The following is a 26,626-nucleotide window of genomic DNA, read 5'->3' on the forward strand; positions in this document are numbered from 1 at the left end:
AGAAACCGAAACGTCTGTTGCAATGGGCCCTTTTCTGGTTTTTGGATTTGTTTGGGTTTGGTTTTGTTTGGGATTTTTTTTTTTTTTTTATTCTGACATTGGCTGGAAGTTTCAGAAAAGACAGAGGGAGACGCATGGGCAAACAGCACCAGTGAAATTCAAAAGCTGTGGGGGTTTCCCAGTCTCGGGCTGGAGATTCCATGAGATGGCCTCGAGGTAGCTCAGACACACGCCATCTTCCTCCAAAATGGTTAGAGTAGCAAGTCAAAAAGAGACAGATTTCATACCATGTTAGATTACTGCAGAGATAAGAGTTAATTCCCAGCCTGTCTCCAGCTATCAGAAACTTGCCAACTGTGTATCTACTTAAAACAAAAATCCTCAAAACCTGAGTCCTAATGTTTTTACTTTAAAATAAACCCAAAAAAACCCAAACCAAACAAAGAACCACCATCCAGCAGAATCAGTGCCACTGATATTTTCTGAAACCCTTAACATTGCAGCAATAAAGACTACAAGAGGAAATCAGTGGGCTGACACCCTGTTACAGGAAACAGATGCTGAATAAAACAAAACATGCTAGCCAAAAAAGCTGTCCTTGTGTTCACAAGGGATTCTTAATCCTCTGACAATGTTGTACTTAATTATCAGCCCCCACTTACGCTTGTGAAACTGCTGGGGCAGGACTGTGAGCAGAAATGAAAGCGCTATCATTAAAACCAGGCCGTCAGAAGAAAATTGTTTGCACACAATTTTGAGACTCAGCTGGACTTTTCTTTTAACACAGATCATTGATGTTCCTTTTATCTGAGGAGCGGTGTCTGAGCTGACAGCCTCTGAGGATGAGAAAAGCAGCCGAGGGCTCTGAGCCTTGCAGTGTCATCTCGTTGTTTTTACTGACCCAGAAGAGGGAGGGGAAAGGGCAAAACTAGATTTCCAGAGGAGCCCGAAGTGCTTCAGCATAAGACTCTAGTAAAGTTAACGTGCAAGACTCTAGTAAGTTAACACGCTGGACATGCAGAAGAAGTGTACTTCATTGCCGGCAGATGTCTTTGAGAAATTTCCTATCACAGGAAGTATCTAGTGACCAGGGAAGGATGCTCAGGTGTTACCCACTCTGAAAAGAGCACCAATGACTTCATACTTTCAGTTCAGGACTGACACTGAGTTCTCTGTGGCCTTCAACGTTATCACTTAGCCTCTCCATATTTTTATTTTCCCTCTTTAAATAACCAGATGAGATGATAGTTAAAACTGATGATGAAGGGAGACAAAAATACTAAATATTATGCCTGTCTAATGGTTGTATATTTTCTTAACCAGTTAGCAGCATTCATATTACGGTAGTATCAACACGTACATACTCTTTTTCTTCATTATAACCCCATGACCATTACAACATCAGGAAGAAGGATGATTTACCTGGAAATGTTATCTGGCGAGCATGCCGATATGCTTGTTTCCATACTGTCAGAACTGTCTAAGCTTAGTGTATCAAAGGCATGGTCCTTGTAACTACGATCTGGGTAATGGAAACTATTCAAATACACATTCGATTCGGATGCTGTTCTGCTGTAGAACTCAGGAGACTTCTGCCTTTGGTTTTCACAGATACGTTGATGGTTATACCCTACAGAATAAGGAGGAAACATTCATTTTATACAGAGATTTTTTTTGACCTGAACGTAACAAGTTAGCAGCACAAGCATTTTGAACATCACCTCAGTCTTAACTGCACTATGACCAAGGTACTACAATATTACGGTTAATTTCACAAGTCAATCATAACTGAAATAAAACCTTTAGATACCTGTTTAATCTATGATGGACACAAATATGTGCAGATTAGTATGGCTGGCATTTCAATATATATCCTTGTATGTGTATTATAAAAATTTAATATGAATTAATGAAATTTTCATTTTAAAATTAGGCCTACTCTGGAAAGTAAAGCAGCTAAATTCAGGGATCTTGAGGAACTGACACTGATTAAAGAGAAAAAAAAAAGTCCTGATATTCAATGGTCTTGAGTACTTGTTTGCTTGATTTTACTGAATGTGGAAATTTTTTTGTCTGTTTGGGGAACTTTTCCTTCTGGTAACTCCAAGTTGGGCTTTTAGTTTCAGGTGAAATAATATAAGCTACTTGTCACACCATCACAGTTATTCATGTAGAGGTACTTTCCTAGAGTTTTGAAACTGCAGTTCACCTTACATGATTGATGCAGATCCCTATAGCTCAATGACTGTAAGGAAAAATAAGGTTTATGCAACATTTAAGTTCTTTGCGCTGTTATTTTTCCACAAAATCATCCTTTCTGGAAAGCCATCCTTCTTGAACACAGGGAACTTTGACTACGTCTCCTATAAAATATTTCTTCAGAATTATTTTTATCTCACATCTCCATCGCTCTTTGTAAATAATGCATCAGTAGTTACACAGACTTCCAGAGAGGCTGATGAGCTTGCCTGATGAAGAGGAGAGTATAATGACAGTTGTCGTTTTAACTGCTGGAGTTATTCTACAGTGCCCTTTTAAGGTTTGTTAAATCTGTGTGATTACAAATGCAACTGCACTGCTCATCTTTTCCTTCAGTCAATGCAAGAAGTAAGACACTCTCACACCTCTGATGCTCAGCATTCCTGACCCAAAATCTGAGATGGTGGCAGAGCTGCAGATTAGGAAGGACTGTTAGACTACGTGAAAACCTCCCGTTCGCACAGGAAACCGGCCACTGACATTCCACATGTTTAAGATAAACAGACACAGGAAAAGTGCAGACAAATGTACAAATGCAACAAAGGCCCGATAACATTTTTTACCAAACACCATTAAGACACTGATGTTAGGAAAACACGCTTAAAGTGGGAATATGTTCCTGCCTTATTTTCATTCTCTATCTGCACATACAAGGTTACTGCCTGGTATTTTTTGCCATGCTGGAGTGGGGACAGTCCCAGTTCAGGGAGCCAACAACTGCAGCTCTGCCTTGGAAAGGCTATAATATTCTCCCAAAGGTATCTGAAAAGCATGACTGAAGCTGAATCATTAAAGCATATTATTAAGGAATTCATGCCCTACAAGCATTTCCAAGGCAGATAGTTTCCTCTTTTCTCCTCACTCCTCAAAGCCATACAAAGCTTTCTCGCAGACAATTAAAGCTGGTTTCTAAGGAACTAGCAGGATGTTACTTGCCGTTTGAAAGAACACTAAATTTCAGTAAAAATTCAATTGCACTGATTAGTAAAAGAAACAAAAGGGACACAAGTACACCTCAGCAGTCATAGATAATAGCATCACGCAACGCAGGTGTTACTGATTCACATGTGCAGGTTGGGGTCTTTTTCTTCCTGCATTATTATGGCAAATGCTGCTGTTATTGCAGATAAGCAATTACCTTTCATACTCGAACCTTTGGAATGACTAATTGCTCCTGTGAAATAGTTATCAATTATTCATGGTGGAAAGAGAGAAAAAAACAAATTACTAAAGAAAACTTTATTCAAATACATGTTTTTCTATTGAGCCCTTTGCAAAACCTTTGACTACTCAGAAATCTTAATTCCATATTGTATTTCACTGAAAAATAAACCCATCTAAAAGGCATAGGGGAACATAGCAGTTTTACAAACACACTCCTAAAGGGAAGTCAGCTTTCATGATAAAAAAAGACAAAAAACCCATTTATCAGTTAAATTTATGTAATCATGCAAACATAACTAAACACTCCAAGAAACATACAGTCGTTAGGTCGCAAAATGAGCGGCATTCACAGGAACAAAGCGTAATGCGATGTTCTCCTTTTCTCCTCATGCCGTAAGCCAGGGGTGGGCTTCAGAGCTCAGGATCAGCTGCGTACTGACAGCGAGAAGGCTCACAACCAGCCTGCCTCCATCACAGCCACACTTACACGTCGCGCAGGCACAGTCTGTTGCGTGAGCAATTTTCAACTGCCCAGGTGCCTTTTCACAGAACACGCACTTAAGAATCTTAGACTCCTCGTAAGATCCAGCCCTTCACTACAAGTTTCCCACAAGCGAAGACTTGTATCAGCCAAGGCTAAGCTGATACAAGAGCTAAAATGGTTCTTGCTTGTTGCATTGGCTTGTATTCTCTGTAGTAAAGCAGTAAACATAATGCTGTTAACAGCCATGCTGTTGAGCAAAACATTGCAAATATCCGTAAAGCCATATCATTAAAAAAAAAAAAAAATAATCCAAAAGAGTTATTGCAGAATCACAAAAAACAGATATACCACCACAAAATTATGGTGAGGTCAGAACTACAGGTGAAAACTGTTATTAAAAGTGGCACTGTCAAGTATGTTAAAAAAATAGCGCTTCATAAAAAAGATCACGGTACGATATTTTCTTTTATTTCCATTCTTTCTTCTTTTTTTTTTTTTTAAAGATTGACATTAACATGTCAAGATACATTTTTTGTATAGAAACATGCCAAAGTAGGAAGCCCAAGTCTGTCTACCTTGTCATTGTCACCCACAGATCTGCAAAGATCTCTACATTTTCTGCTCTACTTGTGTGGCTATGAGCAAAGCAGCAACAAATTAGGCCTGCAGAAAGCTGTAGCTCTGCAGATATTAGCATTAATCAGAAGTTGTGTTGTGACAGGTTATTTGACAGCAGGAAAAAAAGAGTTTTTGAAGGGCTATCATTATTTTACAATTATTTAAAAGTTTTCCAAGATTTTGGGAACAACTTGACAGTGCTGATGCAATCGGTACTTTTGCCAAAACATGACAATGATAGATACAGCCAGGTAAAGGGATGTTTTAATACCTTTTCTGTTTTTTCCTGAGTTCGGTAGGAGAAAGAGTGGCGGGGGAAAAAAAAAAAAGGCAAACTGCTTTGAAAAGCTTATAATGTGTTTGTACATATATTCCTTGCCCTCAGTATTTCTATATTTCCCTCCTCGCGCCTGCCTGTCCTTGCGCAGGCTTCTGGCACCCAGAGTGAGGTCTCTAGATGGTACCAAACAGCAGCTTCTTCATTCTTTTTTTTTTTTTTTTTTCCTGCACATGGTTTGCTTACAAAGGCATGTACACAGGAGGTGATTTTATACATACAGTCCTTTAAAGATACCTCATGAGTGGCAGCTAAGAATTAGCTTTTTCCACTAATGATTTCTATCAAAGATGCATCCTCAAACATTTTATAAGTTGCTCTTAACTCAGACTATGATTACCAACAGTGACTGTTTCTTTTAAGAACAATTCTTGAACTCACATGACTGACTGAACGCAGTTTTGGTAATCCTACAATAAAGACTATTTAGTACTTCAGAATCTTTCCTAAAATATTTCCTACTGGTTCTGACCTAAAATTTATTCATAGACATTACCTGTTCCTGCACAAAGACAAAGAGACTGAAATCCATGTTGCAACTTAAGTGTCTGTTCTTAATTTCCTGACTTCGTTTTTTACTTTGAATTTTTTTATCTCAGACTTTTACATTTACCTTCTTGGACTGAAATTAGAAAAAACCGGAGAAAGCAAATTAGAGAAAACTCATTTTATACCATTACTAATTTAGCGATGGTTCTCAGATAATATCTTCAAACTAGCTGAGCTGCCACTTCTTCCTCCAGGCACCGCTGAATATACTTTTTTTCAGATCTATATAAACACGCCAAAACATCTGGCCTAGAAGTTCGCTCGATACTTTTAAGCCCTAAGGAACACGGTAAGCTACTAATCCCGCTAATACCTCTTTGTATAGCAGTTTGTGGGACACCGCATGATAGCCAGCGCTCCAGAGTGGATGAAATGGCATTTATCATGTGGGACCCTGGATCTCCACTGAGCTGAGCACACCCAGCCCCAACGCAGCTGGTGCAGCTGTATGCTCAACCTGTCAGTGACTTGAGACCCCCATGTCATCTGCAATACATCACCTTGAACACAGAAAACTGACGGAGTGAAAAGCCTGTCAAGTGGGAAAAGAAACGCAAGGAAAGCAAGCAGTGGTTCCGTACACATGACAAGTCAAGAAGACTTTTTGTCTAGTCATCAACTATTTTAGGTGAACAACTAATTTTTGGAGTGGGAAGAGAAGTGAGTACATATTTATCAGTATAAGCAATATCTATCCATTTGCAGAGTTCCACTGATTTCCTAGAAAATCTTACTCAGATTTTTCAGATAAGCTGTTATTATTAACAGATGATTTGAGATAAGATTTTTCAGACTGTGTTTTCAGCATAAGAGCATAACAATGAGTCTGAATGTATTTGCAACCTATTCCACCCTTGCACACACGTTACACCAAAGCTTTCCAAGCTGAGTATGAAGGTCCTTTTGTATGACGTGTGAAATACTTCAGGACAAGTTAGCCACAACATGGCAGGTTTGTGGAAGGCCTGATGCATAACTAAAGCTCAAAACCAGCAAATCACAACTGGATCAGCTCTGTAAAGTGAAGGTCATGATGCCGTCTCAGCAAGCTTGTTCCATCCCTGTGTTGAGTCATCTTGGTGCATATGGCTGACCTCAGTTGGGCCCTTCGACCTTTACCAGCTGCTAGCTCTGACACGTCCTTTAACAACAGGATGGATCCCATCTCAGCTTGGGCTTAGTCAGTGCAATTCTACGTAAGGACCTCTTGCACTATTGGTAACAGTGAGGCAGGTGCCGGAAAGAAAAGAAACTGACAGATGTCACCGAGGAGCAATTCCATGTGAAGATGGGACACTTATGAATAATGCATCTCGTTAAAGCAGAAATTAAGTGTATCAATCCAAGTCCACAAACGACAGGCACAGAATCCTACAGCCTACAGGACAATGTTTCAAAGATGTAACTTACTTTTGGATCCAGAATTGCCGTGTCCCTATTACAAAAATGCACAACATGACAGCACAACTCTTTCCTTTTCTATTTTGTGGCCCAAATATTTAAGACCAGTTACAATAGCACCGCTACAGATTTGCAAAGGTATCTCTGTCTAGGGAGTTACTTTGTCCAGGCAAAAAATACATGCCTGCGAAAAACAATTTTTAAGACCACAACGCAGAAAGAATTACCCCCCCCCCCCAAAAAAGGAAGAAATAGAAAACAACATGTAATATCTTTAATATATTGCCTCAAAACCACTCATAGAAATTACCCTGTTAAACCAATCTGCATTTTTCAATATACTTTTCTTGTTTACTGGAGCATATTTGATGGCCACATACTTCAAAACCGCCTGTGCACCTACATCATAATCTTACCATCTTATTTTGCCGATATCTGCAAATGGCATTTAGAGCTTGATTTTTTCACCAAGAAGGAAACTTCTATTTTTACAATCCTGTTGATTATAGCAACACCAGTTTCAGACTTATTTTTTGAAAAATTGAACACTGACTTTTAACAGCAAATCAATAGGTCAATCAAATAAAAAGGTCTTACCTTTGTGCATCCGTCTCGACTCTGACTCTTTGGTCATGGTTGCCAGGCAGTGAGGAAGTACACTGCCACAGCTGTTGCTCTGTCCTAATGGTAAATGTCCCTGCAGGAAATTTTATAAATATGTGCTTAAAACTATACTTCAGGACTGGTTTTTGTATCAGCAACTAATGGTAAAATAACTTGCTTTGTCATGGGTATCAATGTCACATCATATCAATCAGCTGTGGATATTTTAGTTGTGCAAAGTCTCTGTTAGACCAAATTGTTTCCAAAGTAATATCTCCACCTTGCTGCTGTTTGTTGATTTACAAGGTCGCAAATAAAGAGTATTTTCACTTTATGCACAACCTTTCCCATTTAGAGGCCTTAGGTAGGAAGGAAAACAACCTGTTGTGTCTCTAGAATCAATTTAGACTAGCCTGAAAATACAATCCTTGAAATATATTAATCATAAATGCATGATTACTATTGCAGCACGGCATTTCCAGAGGTCAAAATAAAGGCTTCATGTATATTCCCCCATGTTAATAAATGTGAATTTCTTTCAAAGTCAATTTCAGATGTGAATTTGGGGGATTATGTAAAGCTTGCAGTGCTACCCAGCCTTATCTCTGACATAATATAAGTTTTTATATAGATGTTAGAAGGCTAACAATAGCATGCAACTACGTACTTTAGATGTAACGCTTCGTCCAAGCGTAGAGCTATTGAAGTGCGGTGATACAGACGGAGTCGTTTTCTTGCGAGGTAAAGTATCGCTCATGTACATGCATTCCCTGTGCTGCTTCTTTCGCTCTTCCAGGTTTCTGAAATGCTTCAAATGTAATTTGTTACACAGTTTTGACAAAATGAATTGACCTACTTGCTCAGTTATGCTCTATATGGAATATACTGAAGGTGATAGTCTGGGAACTTCACTGGAAAGAACGAAATCTAAAATACAGAGTACCTCCTGCTTCACAGTGCTTTCCAGAATTTCTACAAATATCACATTAAAATCATGCTGATTAAGAAAATACACTAAATTTATGTGCACATTTTGTGTACATGTCCCTCTACCTAATTAAAAAAAAAAAAAGAACAAATGCTCAAGTCTAGTGTACAAGTGGAATCAAATTACAAAGAAAACTATTTATTTACAAGTTACTTTAATGAATCGGTGGCTTAAAACTGATACAGATTTTGAGAGGCATTGTTCAAATGTATATGAAAAATTAATTTAGGATTTCAAATGTAGCCACCTGTACTTTATTGCCACAAGTCTTCTTACAGTTAGATTGGCTCCTAAATATTAGTATTTGCCTCTGGATTGTTTACATAAGGAGAATTTTTGTTCAGTAACGTTCTAGAATGCATTGTGCTTATTTTGAAAACGAGCAGTGCCTTTAAGTGCGACACTCCGCAAGCACGATCAACTTATGATCCATCATATCACTCTAAAAACTTCACACACAGATCAGCTTCATGGCCTCCATAACAAAACCAACCAAAAATAATAATCCCAAGTTATCAGCTTTGAATCTGTTACCTGTTGTTGCCTGCGGTGTTTCTTAGCTGGCAGAGGTGGAGGTGTATCAGATAAAGGAATAGGATCTACATGAGTAGCCATGACCTCAGGCCAATGGACTGATGGAAGTTGAGCAATAGAGCGAGGAGAAAGAGAGTGAGGAAACACAAATCCAGAACAGAGAGGTGATCTTAGCTTTATAGAAAAAAGAGAAATTACACACAGAGTTTTCTTTTTGGAATTGCTCAGAAGATACGGCACATACAAGCTGCAGTTTTAGCACTGTGTTTTGTTGGAGCGTTTAGCGGGAAAGGAGATGTGTTGTGTTGCAACTCTTGAGGCGTATTTAACTACCAGAAGCAGTAGAGAAATGCCAGTTTCTAAACCAGTTGCAACACAAAGGTAAGTGGCTTTACATTCATAAGATTATTCCATTCCTTTAACAGGGGATTTATTCAAAGTTTGCTTTGGGCATTACAAAGGCAAAAACATTACAAAGAATGAAGAAAAAGAAAGAGTAAGCTACAAGACACAGATTGGACAGACTCCATGAAACAGCTAAGATAACTAGAAGCTACACATCTCCCCCAAATATTCAAGATACACTTCTACCACATCACAGGAGAGAAAAAAAAAGCTACAAAACATAGAAAATTAACCTCTAAGCACCATTGAATGAGTAATACTAAATGCGTCCGCAGACCGTTTCTCCAAGGGTGCATTACTTTATACTGTCTGACAGGCAAAGATTGTCACTTATCGCTGCTTGGGTCATAAGCGTTCAGGTTTTTTGGCCTTTGAAGTCCCCTCTACATCATCAAAGACAGTTTACAACTGGAGTAGTCCTTCAGCTTTACTATGAAATCGTTATCTGACTCGGTAACTGGCAGACGTCAGTTTGCCTTAGGGTCAATTTGTTACATGTTGAATTACCAAAAAATATATAAAAAAAATAAAAAGAAAGTAAAAAGGCAGCCATGAAAGAACAGTGCAAACAAAGGGAAATGTCTCTCAAACAAACCTCTTTATTTTGTGGCTGGCTGGTCAGCACAGCCGTGGAAGGCTCAGTGGCAACTGCTTCAGCATCTGTGGGGGGCTGGGTGGAAGGGGATAGATTCGTGGAATTGCCATACAGCTCACTAATTTCACTTACACTGATATAGCCCTAAAAGGAGGAATTCAGAAGTTAAAAGGAGCAAAAGCCAAAAGACGTGCAAGAGTATTAATGTATCCAGTACGATGAAAGTTAGTTTAGAGTGATACAGCCAAATATTTGTTATCATTGAAATACTTCATCATAAATAAAATTATCGTCAAGCTTTTCAAATGTTGAATACTTGGATTCCGAAAATTGTTCTTCATTTAAACAAATACATTTGTGTGATCAAAAAGCAAATGTACATTAAGTGACCAAAAGTCTTTACGAAAATATAAATGCCCTTTAGAAATTAAGTACCTCTTTCTGGGGAAAGCAGATTGGAGGAAAAGAAAGAACAAATTTTATTCACTCATTTTTTTATCCCACCACCCTCCCCATGTTTAAATAAAATAACTTACCCTGATTTGTTTCTTGTCTAACTTTTAAGCTAGTTTAAGCAAACCAAATAACTAACAGAACTGGGAAGAACTTACATAAAGAAATACCAGTTACTCTGTAAATTACACTGACACAGCACCTTTCATTTGCAGTGTTTGGAAGTTCCTTCTAACTTTTAGGTGTTACCAGGAGACTTGGGTAAGATGCTGTTACTGTTAGCCCCATAGCCACTACAATTTGTCTTTTTTTAAAAAAAAAAAACAAAAACAAACACAGGAGGCGGCGGGCTGAGGAAAGGCACAGACATACCTTATACAGGTATGTCTGTATATACCTGTATATACCTTATACTCTGCCTCATACAGGCAGAGTGTGCTTCTGCCTGCAGAGAAGATTTTATGCAAGCAGATTTGAGATATAATGGCAGAATATAATTATTGCATGTGTTCTGGTGTTAACCGAATAGATGTTATTTAAAAAATAAAATATGGATTCAAATCCATGGTGTATAGGATGCCGAACTGTAAAAAAGTCAAATGTCCTGACTCCTTATCCTTAGAAAACAAGGCTACACAGAAGGAAGAATAAATTACTGCTGAAGCAATGTCATAAAAATGAGATAGAAATATGCTGATTTTTAAATCAAGATGGTAATCAGCTTTTAAACTGAGAAGGTGTTGGAGGGGCTATGTCTCTATTACTGTGACATGCCAGTATGTATACTTTAGCAATTCAGTAAAAGAAGATGCAGGTTGCTATTGTATTTCTTTTTTTCAAAAATGCATAATTTTAGCACTGGTCATAGAAGGCAGGTTGGAAAAAATATACCAATGCCATTATCTATGGGCATAATTTTCAATGTATTTTATCAGTTTTTTCAAACATACACAATTCTGGAAAATTATATAAAAACCATTATATAAAAAACATTCGGTTTAGACTCACGACCCCAGGGGGGATTCACTAAGGGGGTTAAAAAAATAAGCAAATAACAAATGACTGTGTTGTGCATTAGCTCAGGCCCCTATTACATTAGATTAAATAAATGGTTTCAAGTCAGATTAGGCATCCAAGTCATTTTGTCAATGCTGAACTTTTAAACAATATTGATTTTCCTCGTTTATTTAAGTAGTGCGATAAGCATCCTGCCTCTTTATGTGAGGCTGTGTTACTCTCTATTGCTACAGATGCAGGGAGTAAGCTTCACGATGGATGAGAGTTACAAATATGCACTTTGAGGAGTGGCTCAGAAATGTTGGACCACAAACTCAACAGATAGATGAAATGAACTTCCGTGTGCAGGGAGCCTGTTTAAGCCTGTGTATCATTTGGTGCCTGATTTTTAAAGGTGCCAGAACAGTCAGAGAAAAAATAAACTGGACTGAAACAAACATAACACCTCGCAAGGAAAGGCATTTCTTTTATACGACAGAGCCTATGGGGACACTGAGCATGAAACAGATTAACCCAGGCTGTTCCTTCTCTCATTTACCTTAGAGTAAGTCCTAACTGACTTCACTGCAGTGAACAGAACCACGCCACTGAACAGCCCATGTCAATAAAAAGAGTGCCAGGCTCACTTAATGTAGTTGCATTTTGAAATATCTGTAATTAAGCAAACCATTATGTGGATATGAAGACAAAAATCAGAGATAGCACCCACTCTCTAGCGAGAGAATGAACAGATCCACCTCAAAATGAAAAAGAATGAAGCTTAGACTTGCCAGATGTCCTGGTGGGAGATCAGATGCACAGATCAGAGTGCCACCTAGGACACTGGAAGTCTAAGTATCTGCAACATGGCTTGCAGTGAGGAAGGGTGCTCAACCCCACTGGCATGTGATGGAGGCTGCCTGGGCCCACCAGGAACTTTGAGCCCAAATAAGCAAGACCACATTTCCCAGGTGTCAAGAAGACATGTGGTTGCTTTAGACTTCAAGAGCCAAACTTCCTACATAGTTAGATGTGGCAGACCTTGTTCAGGGCTTCGATACAAGCATATCTAGCAAGTCCGGTCAGGCCTCTTAAGCAGAAGTTAATGAAGCAGCCACAGATACCTGTCAGTGTATTTTAAATGCTAGATTTTCGACTTCTCCATTTGTAACTTCATGTTTATCTGCAATTCGCAGATTCATCACGTCAAGTCATTTATCAAGAAGATAAATATGGGGAGTTAATGCTAATAGCATAGGTGCTGACTGAATCTTTGTGATGGACTGTGGCTTACCTTACACCGACCTTGCTCATGGACCTTGAGGCTTAAAGCAGTATCCTTAAAGTTCTGAAGTCTTGACAACTGCAGGTAAGCTCTGGGTCTCATCATGCATTACCCAAACTAACTCAATTTTTTGCAGCAAAAAATATCTGGCACCTTTAACTATTCAAAATAGTTAAATAAATAGCTCAATAGGTATCTCACAATCAAGATAGCTTGAAGTCTTCAATTAGATGCTTTTTAAAACGATCAAAAATGTATGCTTGTCACACCTTACTACAGAGCCTTAGAATAAAAGGGGTGGGGGGGAGGCAATGATAAAATCTACAGTGCAAAAATAAGACTGAACTGTATTTGAACAGAGTTATTCCTGGACCTCATTCTTCACTTCAATGAGGTTTAATTGTCTATTTTGAGAAAATTAGGCACACACCATCCCTCCTCCCTCCCCCTAAAAATGATCATTTTTCCAGGGCAAGAGATGAAGGCGATACCAGTCACATCTGGGAAAATGTCAAGAGAAGCTATTTTTGCTCACCCATGCATTTGGACTTCCATGAATAGTTTTACAAAGTAATTTCATCACATCTCAAAAAAATTGTATGAATAGGACTTCACTAAACACTAAAATTATTGAAAGTTACTTATTGTAAAGTAAGAAGCAGCAAATCTCTTTACCTCTTTTAGACTATTGGGACTGACAGGAAATCCCTTTCCTCCGGAAAGTGTGGAATATTTCTTTTCCAGATTACAGAGATTCTCTTTTTCCTGTTGAAAACAGACATTTTATGTTAAACACCAACAGCCATGTAAGTGAAAATAAATGCTAGCCATTTTCTTAAGCGTGTAAAGAAACACGCCGGGATAGAAGGTTAGAAACTGCACAGCAGGGCTTCAGCTTCATCCACTCACAGCAGAACTGAACAAAAAATGGAGATACAGAATGAAAAGCTAGTGAAAGATTTTATTTAATAACCACAGCCAAACCAAATAGGTCTTCCTTCAGCATTTTGAAAATGCTGATTCTGCTTAATGAACTAAACATGATTTCTCTCATGATTAAAAACATAACGGACGTGAAGGGTTCGTGCCAGCTTCTTATTAACCAGATGTTAGCTGATGTTAAGTAGCTCATGTTGTAGCCCAGCATGGGCTATTAGAAGCCCAACATCTGAGCTCTCTGTGCACTGTTCCAGCAGCCACACAGGGAGCACAGGCTTACAGCTTCAGCACCTGGGTGGGTGCCTAAGGTTGAGTCCTCTGGAAGGGAGGCACCTCTAAAGCTCTATAGAGTTTTCTCCTAAGATATCTGGTGATTAAATGCAGAAGACGGGGGTTTTTTTAAAGGTTAATCGATACAAAAGATGTCCATCACGTTATTACCTACTTACTAGCTTCTGCACAACTGATGTTTTTCTCATGTTCTACATTCTTTTATTCTATGACATTCTCATTTATTACATGCTAAAAATATTTGAAAGACAATAAATACTTACCCTTTGCAGCATCATTATTAAGTTGTTTTTCTCTTTTACAAAATGATCTTGTTCTCTTTGTGCTTGCTGGACAATGTGATTGGCTTGTTTTTTGAGAGCAGAAATCTTTTCCTAATATACAAAGAAAATAATCACAATTTACATGTTTTATTTTCAAAGCACAAGACAACCTGCAGCAAGGATCTTATTCATGAGAGTTCACTCATTCACATGAGTGAAGGGGTAGGAAAAGACGTTTTTACAAGACAGCTCACTGCTCTGAAGGAGATAATTAAATAAGATTTAGACGCAGTAAAGAGCCCATTTATTCAAGAGACAAAACAAAAGAACAACTGCACATTTTCTTTGATAATACGGTGACTAGCTTCCCTATGCTAAACAGAACTGGTTTAGAGATGCAACTTCTGATCTCTGAAAAACTGGTATTTAATTGGTTGAGATAGGACCTTTACAAATGATTTTAAAAATTAAGGTCTTTTCTTAATCTGGTATTCTATTATTATTTTAACAAAATCATTTAACATCAATCATGAGCACAAAGTAACTGTAGTCTCCTTTCTTAAAGAAGAAAATGCTGTGGTACTCTTTGCAGCAAATAAAAGAATTTAATTTTCATATGCAAATATACAAAAAGGGCACGGAATTTTATTTTTGATTTATTTGCTTTTGGAGAATTGCATGATTTGATCTGTGGCAGATGTTACTAGGCCATCATCTTTGCTCTGCTGCGAAAGCTTTTTCAAAGAGGAAAGTTTTGCATTATTTCCTATCGATGGGCAGGTTGTAGATCCATTTCATCCCCTTCATGCTCAACAACAAAGAACAAACGAATTGAGTGTTAATGCTTTTACCTTTCTACTGACAATGCTACGCTGATATTCAGCTACTTCACGCAGGAGCTGTTGTGTCAGATTTTCTTTCTCTTCATCTAACCTGCTTTCATGTTCAAGCTGCTGAAATTCCAAATCTTCAAAGTGTTTGCTTTCTATGTCCAGTAGATCAGCATCCTTAAGGAGAAAAAAAAAAAGTAATCATGCTCTCACTGACACCAGAGTAGAGATACTTAGAAACACACACAAAAATCAGTCTGAAATGGTATTTACGTATCTCATACAACACGTTCAAACAGGACCTCAATGCTTTTAATGACCTACTCTCATAATAAGAGAAATAAGGCTAATCATTATTTTGAAGTTGCTTTCTCCATCGCTCCTACTGTCCCCCCCAGCTGAGAAAGATGAAGCACCTGGATGCCGAGGGAGCTGGTTTGCAGTGTTCAGAGCAAGCGAGAGCCTCCTGGCGCCGAGGGCACCCTGGCCAGGCAGATCACTCTGCTGTAGCCTGGCTGCGGCACCACCAGAGCCTGAACCCATTTGGTGAGGTTGTCTTGTGCCGAACTGGGGTAGCATCTGCTTATCAACCAGACAGGACAGAAAGTATCATCCCAGTGACACCAGAGAACTGCACACTGAATTAACTAATTACGGGAATACACACTCAAATGAAGGAGTCCGAACTGCAGTTAGAATTTCTTCAGGTCTAGCGCCAGCACCAGCACTGTTTTTATTGCAGTCAGATGAGGCAAAAGATACATGGAGCTGTGTGCCATGAGCACACTGCCATCACCACTGCAGTGGTGTCCAACCATGCGAGTTGCTCTGCCAGAGGCAGATCGTGGACCACCAAATTGGAGCTGACAGTTGCTCCCCGTGCAAACACACAATTAAGGACTCCAGTCATCCATCCTAGCCAGGAGGTCTATTACTTCAGAAAAGGTATCAGCCCACTTTTATGCATTCCCCTGGACCAACGCCAGGTTATGTCACGAAAAAGAGGTTGAATGCTGCAGAAAAGACTCAAGAAATAAGAATACACCTCCCTTCCGCTTAGGGATGGCGAGATAAAACTTACGGTGCTTTTCAGCACAAGAACGGAATGCTAATCTTTCTCCTGCGACATCTGTGTATTCATAACATGAATCCTTACTTATGAGTTCTTTGGAACTTACAAGTTCCAAACTTCTGAAGGAAAAGGCATTTTTAATAATCACAGTATTATTAAATGCTGAGGCTCTCTGAAATAGACACATTGTACATAACTTGTTACGTAAGAAAACCTACATCCTGTAAAGCAATTTATCAATATGGAGAAATGCAAACTTACTCTTTTTCTTATTTCAACCTAAGTCAAAGGTTAGTGACCGAGCTAAGCAGATAAGTCTGTATAAAGGCATTCAAAACCAGCTTCCTATGTTCCAGGGAAAGACACAGGATGCAGAAGCTAAAGCATCCAAGTTAGTATACGAAACACCAACATCTTCCCATTATTCCCCAAAGATGTGCCTTCCACTTGTAGGAGCTAGTGAAGAGATCAAAATCAAAGATGTGGGCTAAAAATTACAAGCAAGCGGCTACCTACAATACAAAAATGCTTCATTCAAACCAGCCAGCCATCTTCAGCATTCAAAACAAAGAGAAAGGCTTTGCTTGGGCCATGGAAGCCAACAAGTTCAGGCTATTTCATACCAGATTAATTGCTACCGAGGCAGAAGAAGAGACAGACTTCATAGAAGAAAACTGAGAGCCAAAAAAGCAATTGACAGACATTCAACTCACAAAACGCTACATTTTTTGGGAAATGCGCTATGGAACAAGAGCTTCATCACATTCTGTACCGCTGTGTCCAGCAGGGGAAAAAAAAAAACCCATCCCTAATTTGAAGCCAAGTCCATTTTCAAATTAAAAAACTTCCAAAGGGTGAGTGGCAGTAGCTTAGCTCTACCCGTGTCTGCAAACACAATGCATTGAGAGCACCAGCCAAGCCGGCCCACAGGGACCAAGACCCCCAGCAGCCTGCGGAAGCAGGGCACAGCGGCAGGGGCACGAGGTCTGGCTCCGAGATGTCCTCACCATGACCTTCACAAGGATCCTACATCGTCAGCCTACGATTTGTAGGAGGATACTTTTTCTTGCTGTAGGTAATGGCTTCGCAAAGCCAAGTAGCAAGTATACTCCCTCCCTTTTATTAAAACAATTGACATCAAAATATTGTAATTTATAATCTCTCAACAAACAACAGACACAATGTTTCTGTATTGCACTTCCAAACCATGAATTTTTTTGGCATCTCCATTACTTCTGTTAATGGCACTGGAGAAAATTTGATGGGAGAGAACCTGGCCCTTACTTCAGGGTATGGTGGGAGCTCCATAGGCCTGCAACATCTGCAAAAATTAGGAGAATTTTATCTGAAGAGTAAGGCATTTCCTAGCATTGGACAGTGTCTTTTCAGATCTCTGCAGGAATCCAGGCAGCTACTCTCATTCTCCTTTTATGCATACCTTTATAAACTCAGGCACATGAGAACAAACAAGCTTTGGCGCTTCCATACTAACAGTGAAGGATGAAGCCTGCTAATTAAATAAGCCATCAGGAAGAACTATGCTTTCCCACAGTGCCTTCCCACAAGCCCCCAGGTTTCACCAGTTTCTGATGAAGTGTCCTCCCTGCCCAACAGGGACAGCAAATACTCATCATGGACACTGGGAAGCAGCAACCCCTCAGTAGTCCACACAAAGTGTGGCAGCTGCCCATTGCCAAGCCCAACAACTCCATCCCCACTCTGGACACAAATTACAAAGTTACTGGAGTCCCGGAGATGAAGCAATAAGGGAATTTGTCACCTTCACACCGACCACGTTAGCAGGAAAGTAGCACAACATACCCTGCTGTAGACTCCAGTATTTCAGAGAACAGAATCATCGAACAGTTTGGGTTGGAAGGGATCTTTAACGGTCATCTAGCCCAACCCCCCTGCAATGAGCCTTTTTAGCAGCCTGTTGCAATAGGACAAGGAGTAATGGTTTTAAACTAAAAGAGGGCAGATTTAGACTAAATACAAGGAAGAAATTTTTTACAATGAGGGTGGTGAAACACTGGAACGTGTTGCCCAGAGGGGTGGTGGATGCCCCATCCCTGGAAACATTCAAGGTCAGGTTGGATGGGGCTCTGAGCAACCTGATCTAGTTCAAGATGTCCCTGCTTATTAATCCTGGGCTGGGCTGATTTGGGGGGAAGAAGAGATTTTTCTATATTTTGGGTACAGTACTTACAGTAATTTCGGAACTGCTCTCACACTTGATATCCGTTCAAGAGATACTGTGCAATAATTCAGTGATAACTTCTACTGCTTCAACAACAGCAGCTGCAGATAACTTTCACTACAATTGGCCTGGAATAACGCAAGAGGACCAACTGGGCATTTAATTGTACCCCTGCATTTCAAGTTTTGTCCCACTTTCAAATCCAAAATCATTATTAAGCCAACTTGGAATAAAAAAATTTAAAAAAAATAACCAAACAGATTTATAGAAGCCTCTTTTGTAGTGAGAAAGGACTTACTATCATCCCACAGCAACAAGACTGCAACTTCTTATTAATTTATACATCCAAGTACGTAACTGCATAGGAAAGGCTTTCTTTCCCTTTAATATGTATGACAGATTACACAATACTGATTTTATTTTTTAATGTTACTTACAAAAATCCTTAAGTGTCTTAAAACCAGCAAACTTCTGAGTTACTACAGAAGAATTTAGCATTGTTATTTCCAAAGCTGGACTTTATTACTTTTTGCTCCTTGAAAAGCCAAAATATAATTCTGCAAATAAAACAAAATCTAAAGAATATTTCTTATAAAGCAAAAAAAGCCCTTTTTTGGTCACTGCTATTACAGACCTCATTCCTGATACAAACACCCAAGCCAGGAAAAAAAATAATAATAAATCTAGTCTAGTCTGACTTTCAGGTGGCGTCTTGAGCTTGCCGTACTGGTGCTTTGAAAATGACCCCCCCTCCCCCACCCAAGCTAACTATATGTGCTGTAGAACCCACTTAACATAAATAAATACTAAAATCTTTCCACAGAAAATAACTGTACCTTCACAGACAATATTGTAGCTCTTTCGGTTACAAATAATAGAAAATAAAATCAAACTGCAATTAGATTTTATGCGAAGGTTATTATACCAATGTGCAACTGTTGAAAACGCAGGAACAAATAAAGCCATTACAGTAAGAGGTATAATATTAAAAATTAATTTTTCAAAGCACAGTTCAGGCTAACAGCTAAGTTAGGTACTGAAAAAAAAGGAAGTTATCCATTGCTTCACTGAGACAGCCATTTACAGCATTGCAAAGGAGGAGAACACAAAAGGATCAAACGACAGCGACAGGAAAATGCTGCTAACACGGCTGATCCCACTGACCAAAGTTCAGTTCCTGCCTTCGCTCACACAGGTAAAGAGCAACGCTCCATCGGCCATCTAAACATCACAACAGCTTCCACACCACCCAGCAGGCCTAAGGGGCTCATTACAGGCAAGTAGCCCAAAGCTTTAAAAGCATTCAACACAAAACGATTTCTACGCCGCCCATTTGTATGCTACTCGTTTGCCGCCGTGCACATTATCTATTACAAGCATTCCACACAAAAACATAACCCTGGTGACTATTAACAATTATAAGTTGCAAATATGTTCAGACACTGGGTACTTGAAACAGCATATGTTACACTTCACTCTACACAAAAAAAAAAAAAAAAAAAAAAAAAATCAACAAAAAAAAAAGTTAGTGCAATCTTGAAACTTGCTACTGACCCTCTTCAGCTGCTGCTGTAATTGTTCCCTCATGGACTCAGGGCAATTATCAAGCTGCGTCTTCTGCTCGGAGTAAAGCTCCTGAAGCCTCTCTAGTTTTTCCCTCTCAGCATCAAGTTTTAATTTTTCCTGAAGCATGAACCAGAAAATAAAAACACAATTACCTTCAGACCCAAGCAGTTGTTAGTGATTATGACAGTGTGTGGCAAAACCTTAACGAAGACTTGAAGCACGTAGGTCAAAGACAGAAACCTGTTGTTAGTTGAAATGCAATGGTGGGATGCAAAATGATCAAACCAGAACATTAATCATTTTAGTGCGGTGATTAATTCTCTCCCACATCACGGTGCTTTGTGTCCATGCCTGGATGATGCCGTTAAAAGCCTACTGCCCAAACACTTGTCTTGCCGAATGGAAAAAGTAAAAATAAAAAAAAAAAATGAGGAAATGGTAGCCATGTTAGCGAGGTAACTGATGAAGGAGAGAGAAAAGAGTAGCTTTTAGAAGGGAAAATGGATGGAAAATTATTGTAGTCTGGCAGTGAGGGGAAAATGGATCTTCCCAGGAGGATGAATTACATGCCTGTGTGCCTCTGTACAGATAAGTACCTTTAGCAAGCCATGAAAAAGCAGAATGAGACAGAGAGTAGCTTGGCCAGGAAATCCTGTTGCAGCAGAAACACCAAGCCATTTAGCAAATTAATTCGTTTGCTTCAGGGTACAGGAACTATAACCTGTTCTCGGGGATCAAAGGGGACTGGCTGGACCTCCCTGGCCTCCTCCAGCTGGTTCAGCTTTCCTCTCGCTCGAGTACTCGGCACACTGCTGCTCACCCTCAAAAGCCTTTAAACTTTAATCCTTTGTAATAAAATACGACATGATTTACTGTGCAGCGCTGCTCCGAAGACTGGCTGTAGACCACTTAAAACTACCTTGTAGACTGTTATTTACCTATGGACCAAAGTTTGGGAACGAGTAAATCAGAGTGCGAAGAATTTTTTCAATGCCTTTTCCTTGCATGTACACTGGCCAACATAGCAGATTCATTTTCTTCAACTGAGCAGTTAATAACTGGAAAAAACCCACATGCCTGATATGCCAGGCATAAATAATCAAGCGAGTCCCTGAAGCCCAGTGCTCTGCTACCTTCTAGAGTCACACTGGTATAGTTCCCTTTCCCCCACTTCTTATTCTATAGCTATGCATCTCCTCTCAGATGGTCACTAACTCTCCTTAATACTCAAAAATTAACAGTATCATCCCCAAAATGTCAGCTTCTTTTGGATGCTCCAAGAACAGCTGAATTCTGTCATGGCATCCACTCATTTGTCCTCTTTCCAGTCCCAACTATCATTTAATTCTAAAATCAAATGTATGGCTCAGCAGGTGCTGTATGGTCAGACACCCTGCAGCACCCTGACAAAACACGCCGTAGAGAAGAAATTTGTTTTAAGTGTCCAGCACTCGTTATTTCAAACTGTGGGATGGTCTTTCGCCAAAACCTTCTTTATTGTTCCTGACAAGGTTCCCAAACCCTCACACATGGCAGAGGCACAGAGGCACAATAACAAACGTGTATTAACTGCCTGCTTTCTTTATGGTTCTCTAAACCTGAGTGGGAGCAGGGGCTAGGATTTCATTTTCCCGGTTTTTAAAAACAGCAACAGGAAGCATTCTCATTCAAGCCCAGTGTCAACCCAATTCCCAGCTCTGTTATTTTCATTCACACGTGCAGCTTCACAGCTCATGAACAAAATGCTGAACACAAAAGACTTTTTTTTTTTTTCCTTAAGCTTGTAAAAATGAGCAACTGGGCCAGCATATTCAGTTACCTGGACTTCCTGCACTAGCCTCTGTCTTACAACAGCAGCAGGATCAGGGCTCAGAAATAGGGGGGATGTAGCACATGTAAGCTGCACAGTGAGGCAGAGGCACGCAACTCTTGAGAGGTCACCTCTAGACCTCTGTCCCCGAGGAACCCCATTTGCTGAATCATCCTTCCTTCCTTCCAACATGGAAGGAAATCTATGAATAAACTGGTAGTTCCCCTCCTCACAACCTTGCTGGCCATTTAACGCTCAACCTACGGTCTGCCACATTGTTTCTGGCTCTCCTTTTCTGCCCACCTAGCAATCTAAAGCAGCGAGGACTTCTCCGACCTCAACTGCAGCGTCGTGCCTCTGAAGCTATTAATAGCGCTCCTAAATGCCTATGTGCTGCAACAAGCGCGCTCATTCATTAACAAGCAAGTTAAAGCTCAGGCGTGAGGAAACATCATCAGCAAGTATAAAACTCCCCGAGAATCCTGCCAGAGATACTGTTACTTCCCTCAAGAAATTAGAAATGTATTCCTTTGAGACTGAAAGTGATACTCATCTGGTCTATTTATAGCATAGGAAGTGCTAACATCCCACCAAACTGGCTCCCTTCAAAATGTGCAGCCTTAACAGGAAATATCCCTTTCAGCAATGAGAAGCATTATATGTTTTGCAGCTGTGGAGTTAAGGTCGCTGCCATCTCTGGCTCTGCGTCGGTAAAGTCCGTTTAATTCACAAAAGTAATTTCATAAGTAAATGACTAATCAGAATTTTTCCATACGGTCTCTTCCATAAATGGATCAAGGTGAGTTCTTTTAGAAGGGAAAAGATTAATAACTCTGCAAGCTGAGTGCAAGACGCAGCTGAGGCAGGCCTGCGGCTGACTCCGCGGGCTGTTTGCCCAGGAGCGGCCAGCGGCAGAGCTATGAACACAACCCACGCGCTCCAGCCGCGCGTCCTCGTCTTTACCACATGAGCTTGTACTCCTTAAGCATCTCTCCGCCGACAACCGCTTCCCAGCCCCAGCGTTGACTCTGGAGTCGCATTCACTGTAGTGTGGCTGAATTCTTAACATCCTCTTTCCATAGACAAGCAGTACAGCTCAGTAAAGCGTAACATCTGGTCTTAGCCTACCGCCCGACTTGCCCTCCGGTCTGCCTCTAGACACATGTTAAATGAACTTGGGGTCAGCCAGGACTGAGTGCAGGACTGACTTGTTTTTTGATGATGCTGGGACACAGCTTGGATCAGATTTGGAGGCTATCCAAATACTGGGTGGGACAGCAATAGAAAAAATTGAGGTGCGACACTGTTTCCCAAGAGCACAGACATAGGATGTCAGCAGAGCACCCACAGCATGGACATGAGCCACAAGTGATCAACACGGGTCACAAAAGGAAATCAACCTTCAGATCTGGTAGGACTGATTTTAGGCCAAGGAGAAATTAAAAAAAAAGAATACATATCCAACACATCTCATAGATGATGAGGACATAGAGGAGATAAAAGGACAGTGTTAAAGACAATCATAGCCCCTAGAAGAATGGGAACAACAGAAGGAAAGAGAGACACCAATTGCTTCAGTGTTGTCTCCTGTGGTTAAGGATGCCCTATGCCTGATCAATACTGCTACTTAAACCCCTAGCAGGTCCCCTTCTGCAGAGAAGTTCTGCTTTTCAATTTGTCATTCATCATGTTCTGCTACTGCAGGCAGGCAGGCTACAGTTGTAGAACAGCATCTGTCTGCACGTATCTGTGCCTTCCGAACCAACCTTCCTGCATAAACTGGTAGACTGTGCGGAAATGAGTCAGAGTAAACGTGGATGAAGCAGAGAAAGCCTTTCGAAAATCCAGATAAGAGTTGGGGGAAAAAAAACAAACCACAAAAGAAAGCAAGGAACCTATCGTTTTTACCAGGTCACTGTGAAATGGATTGTATGGCTAGGTGAATTGGGCTCACTCTACAACCTTCCAAACCCCCACTGCCAAAAAAAAACCAAACCAAAACAAAAAAAACCCCCAAACCAAAACACAACAAAAAAACAAAACAAAAAAAACCCCAAGGTATGTGCTATTTTCAGAGAGAAAGAGAAACTGCAAGGAAACCTACAAGCCATAAACAAAGAAAAAAAAAATACTGAATGCGTTGCCATCCAGCAAGGCTCTTACACTTCCAATGTTCCAGTCTGAAGTACTCCAGGATCGTCCCCAGTCCAACTCACCTGCAACTCATCATGTTTTAAGGTAGCAATGTCTCATTACTCAGGCCAAGCTTTAGATCTGCACGCCCTGTCTTTCAGGATGGAATCAGCTACTCCCACAACTTTCACAGGTTTCTGAGAAACAAGGAGAAGCACATGCAGTTCTTCGTTCTGAGAAGCTTCTCCATCTCATCTTCATGCTTTCACTTCTAGCCAAACTTTATTCTTTGACTCTCCAAAAGAACATCCCTCCCCTTCTCCAAAATAATCTACAGCAAACAGAAGGACTGCAAAACTAGAAGTGGAGGAGAAAGAACAGACTACAGAAATGATTCCTTTCCCCTTGGAAGTGGTGCGATGCTACAGAGTTTGTCCATTCAGTAAAATATTTTGGAGAGTAAGTGGAAGAGCAAGCAAACTGATGAAATTGGCCTAACTCTTACCATGAATTTGTAAGAAAATAGTCTAGTCCCCAACAGAAAGTAGGCTAGGAAATGTTATCTGCTCTTCAGTAGTTACTGAAAGGGGCAAATGGTACACAGGGGGAAAGTGTTAAACCTGAGGTCCACCAACTCTTTGAGAACTGCATATTGAAAGCATTTCCAATGCTATGGCTATACAAATTAAACCTCAGACAACTCTTGATTAAAAAAATACTGTTGAAATGAAAGAGCTCCTCTCGTGCAAAACCGCACATGCTCCTCTTCTATATTTTTCAGACTCTTTCCTGCATTCCTTGCTCTCTTTCAGGACAGAAGCATAAAACTTGTCACAATTTAGTTATTTGTCACTAAATCCCTGTAGTTTTCATGCACGAAGCTATTAACAGGTGGGGGGGTGGGAGGAGAATGCCAGGCATGTGAAAAGGAGCATAATACAATAGAAGAAGGCATTTCACAATAGTTCTTTTTACTGTATGAGTGGTGACTAATTTATTATATGCATCATAACAGACTGTATAGAGTGATGGCATTTGTATGAGAGATCTCAATGGTTTTTGTTTCACATGCATGTATAAATCTATTGTTAAAAAGCATTTTAAATCACAGTAAGTAATCTCTCTGCAGTAAGTAAAAAAATCACAATAGTTGGACACATTAACATTGTCCTAAAACAACTCAAGTTTTTTGGAATTTCTAAGCTCATTCTCTGACCGTTGCAACGTGTTGTTCTAGTGAACAGATGGGGAGGCAAAAGAAAACTCCTGATTCTAGAGCACGAATGTAGAAGAGGAAATAACCATCCAAACCAGAAGAAAAAAATTTCAAGTGAGAAAATTAAAGTTCTTTATAGTCTTCAACATCTAAATGACATAAGAGGATTTCCCTTAGTGGTACAACCTCTTCTGCTATTTCCCTCATAACTGTTGTAAAAGAAAGCTTGTGAATTCAGATTTTTCTCCTTGAGTCTTCGTAATAATCTTTCCTCATGAGTGTTCTCTCTACAGAATAACCTTATGTGGATATATCCAGTGGATGCAAGTATTGCTCAGAATACCTAATCTTGTGTATCTTGTCTTAAGGAGTTTAAAAATGTTATAGGCACAATAACTCATCCATTTAAAACACTTGCTTCCATCTTGCTGAACTGGAATCTGACCAGGAAAGATTTAAAAGGCAATGCTATGAGGCATAAATTCATCAGACTCATCTAGGATAAAAAACAGCAGCAGGAATTTTGAATCCAGAAGAGAAAGGACTGAGGAGAGACCACCAGTACATTTAACTTTGATTGCTGCTGTCCCCCTTCATACAGCTGCACTTTCCTTGGCTCAATTCGTGCAAGTCTTTGCAGTACTAATTCAGCAAAGAGGCCGAGCTTCAAATGTTTTGGCATGCCTGGGATATTCTGTTAATGACTGAAAAATATTTCCACAAAAGCATGCGGAAAAAATTAAATGTATTCCAAAAAAAGATGAGTTATCTGCTGCCAGCTGCTCCTGATTTCTGCTCTTGAAAAGGGACAGGAAACCCAGTTTGATAAAAGAGTTCCAGGGTACGTATTTCCACCATGACATAAGGCAAAGGTCCTCCAGAAAAAGAGGAATAACCTTCCTCTCCTAAAATGCAGTCTAAACCTTTGCACAAATAATTGTTTTGAAACTCTCTGCCAAAACTCCCATTTAGCTATGATTACCTCCCATAGCACTTCTGCTGAATTCATTACTCATTTTCAGTTATTCCTGTTTTATTCATGCTCGCTGATCTATTCTTTCTTTGCCTGGCGATGTATTTACTTTCAACCTCATGCTGTAACTTGGAGACATCAGGCATGGCGAATCATTAAGCATCCTTCTCCACATATGCTGGACTGCATGTTTTAAAACTACGCAAACTAATGAAGCACTGTACGACAAGAAAGTACTTTGCAAATCTGGACTACATCCAATCGGGGAAATACAATTTTCTCCAGCTTCCTTATAGACAAACGTCAATCCTGAACTAAGTCTTGTGACTGAAGAGTCACTGGGAGGAAGTTATAAACAGGCTGAGAGAGTTGGGGTTGTTCAGCCTGGAGAAGAGAAGGCTCCAGGGAAACCTTATAGCAGCCTTCCAGTACCTAAAGGGGGCCTACAGGAAAGCTGGGACGGAACTCTTTGTCAGGGAGCGTAGTGATAGGACGAGGGGCAATGGTTTTAAACTAGAGCAGGGTAGGTTTAGATTAGACATCAGGAAGAAGTTCTTTACAAGGAGGGTGGTGAGACACTGGAACAGGTTGCCCAGAGAGGCAGTGAAGGCCCCATCCCTGGAGACATTCAAGGCCAGGCTTGATGAGGCTCTGCGCAACCT

General features: G+C 40.0%; 1 protein-coding gene across 6 annotated transcripts in view; it reads right to left on the bottom strand.

The window, feature by feature from the left end:
* PHLDB2 (pleckstrin homology like domain family B member 2) overlaps positions 1-26,626 on the bottom strand; it is a 128,343-nt gene that overhangs the window by 13,650 nt on the left and 88,067 nt on the right. For 4 of the 6 annotated variants that reach the window (XM_054189091.1, XM_054189092.1, XM_054189093.1 and 1 more), the window contains 8 exons: positions 19,821-19,949; positions 15,016-15,171; positions 14,165-14,275; positions 13,347-13,436; positions 9,938-10,081; positions 8,083-8,223; positions 7,410-7,509; positions 1,423-1,630 (listed from right to left, as the gene is read on the bottom strand). In XM_054189091.1, the coding sequence (XP_054045066.1) occupies positions 1,423-1,630; positions 7,410-7,509; positions 8,083-8,223; positions 9,938-10,081; positions 13,347-13,436; positions 14,165-14,275; positions 15,016-15,171; positions 19,821-19,949 (1,079 nt within the window). The remainder of the gene's footprint in view (positions 1-1,422; positions 1,631-7,409; positions 7,510-8,082; positions 8,224-9,937; positions 10,082-13,346; positions 13,437-14,164; positions 14,276-15,015; positions 15,172-19,820; positions 19,950-26,626) is intronic. The other 2 variants (XM_054189094.1, XM_054189095.1) reach the window with 2 other exon arrangements.

The sequence above is a fragment of the Rissa tridactyla genome, chromosome 1 (genome assembly GCF_028500815.1).
Source record: "Rissa tridactyla isolate bRisTri1 chromosome 1, bRisTri1.patW.cur.20221130, whole genome shotgun sequence".
NCBI classification, from domain to species: Eukaryota; Metazoa; Chordata; class Aves; order Charadriiformes; family Laridae; genus Rissa; species Rissa tridactyla.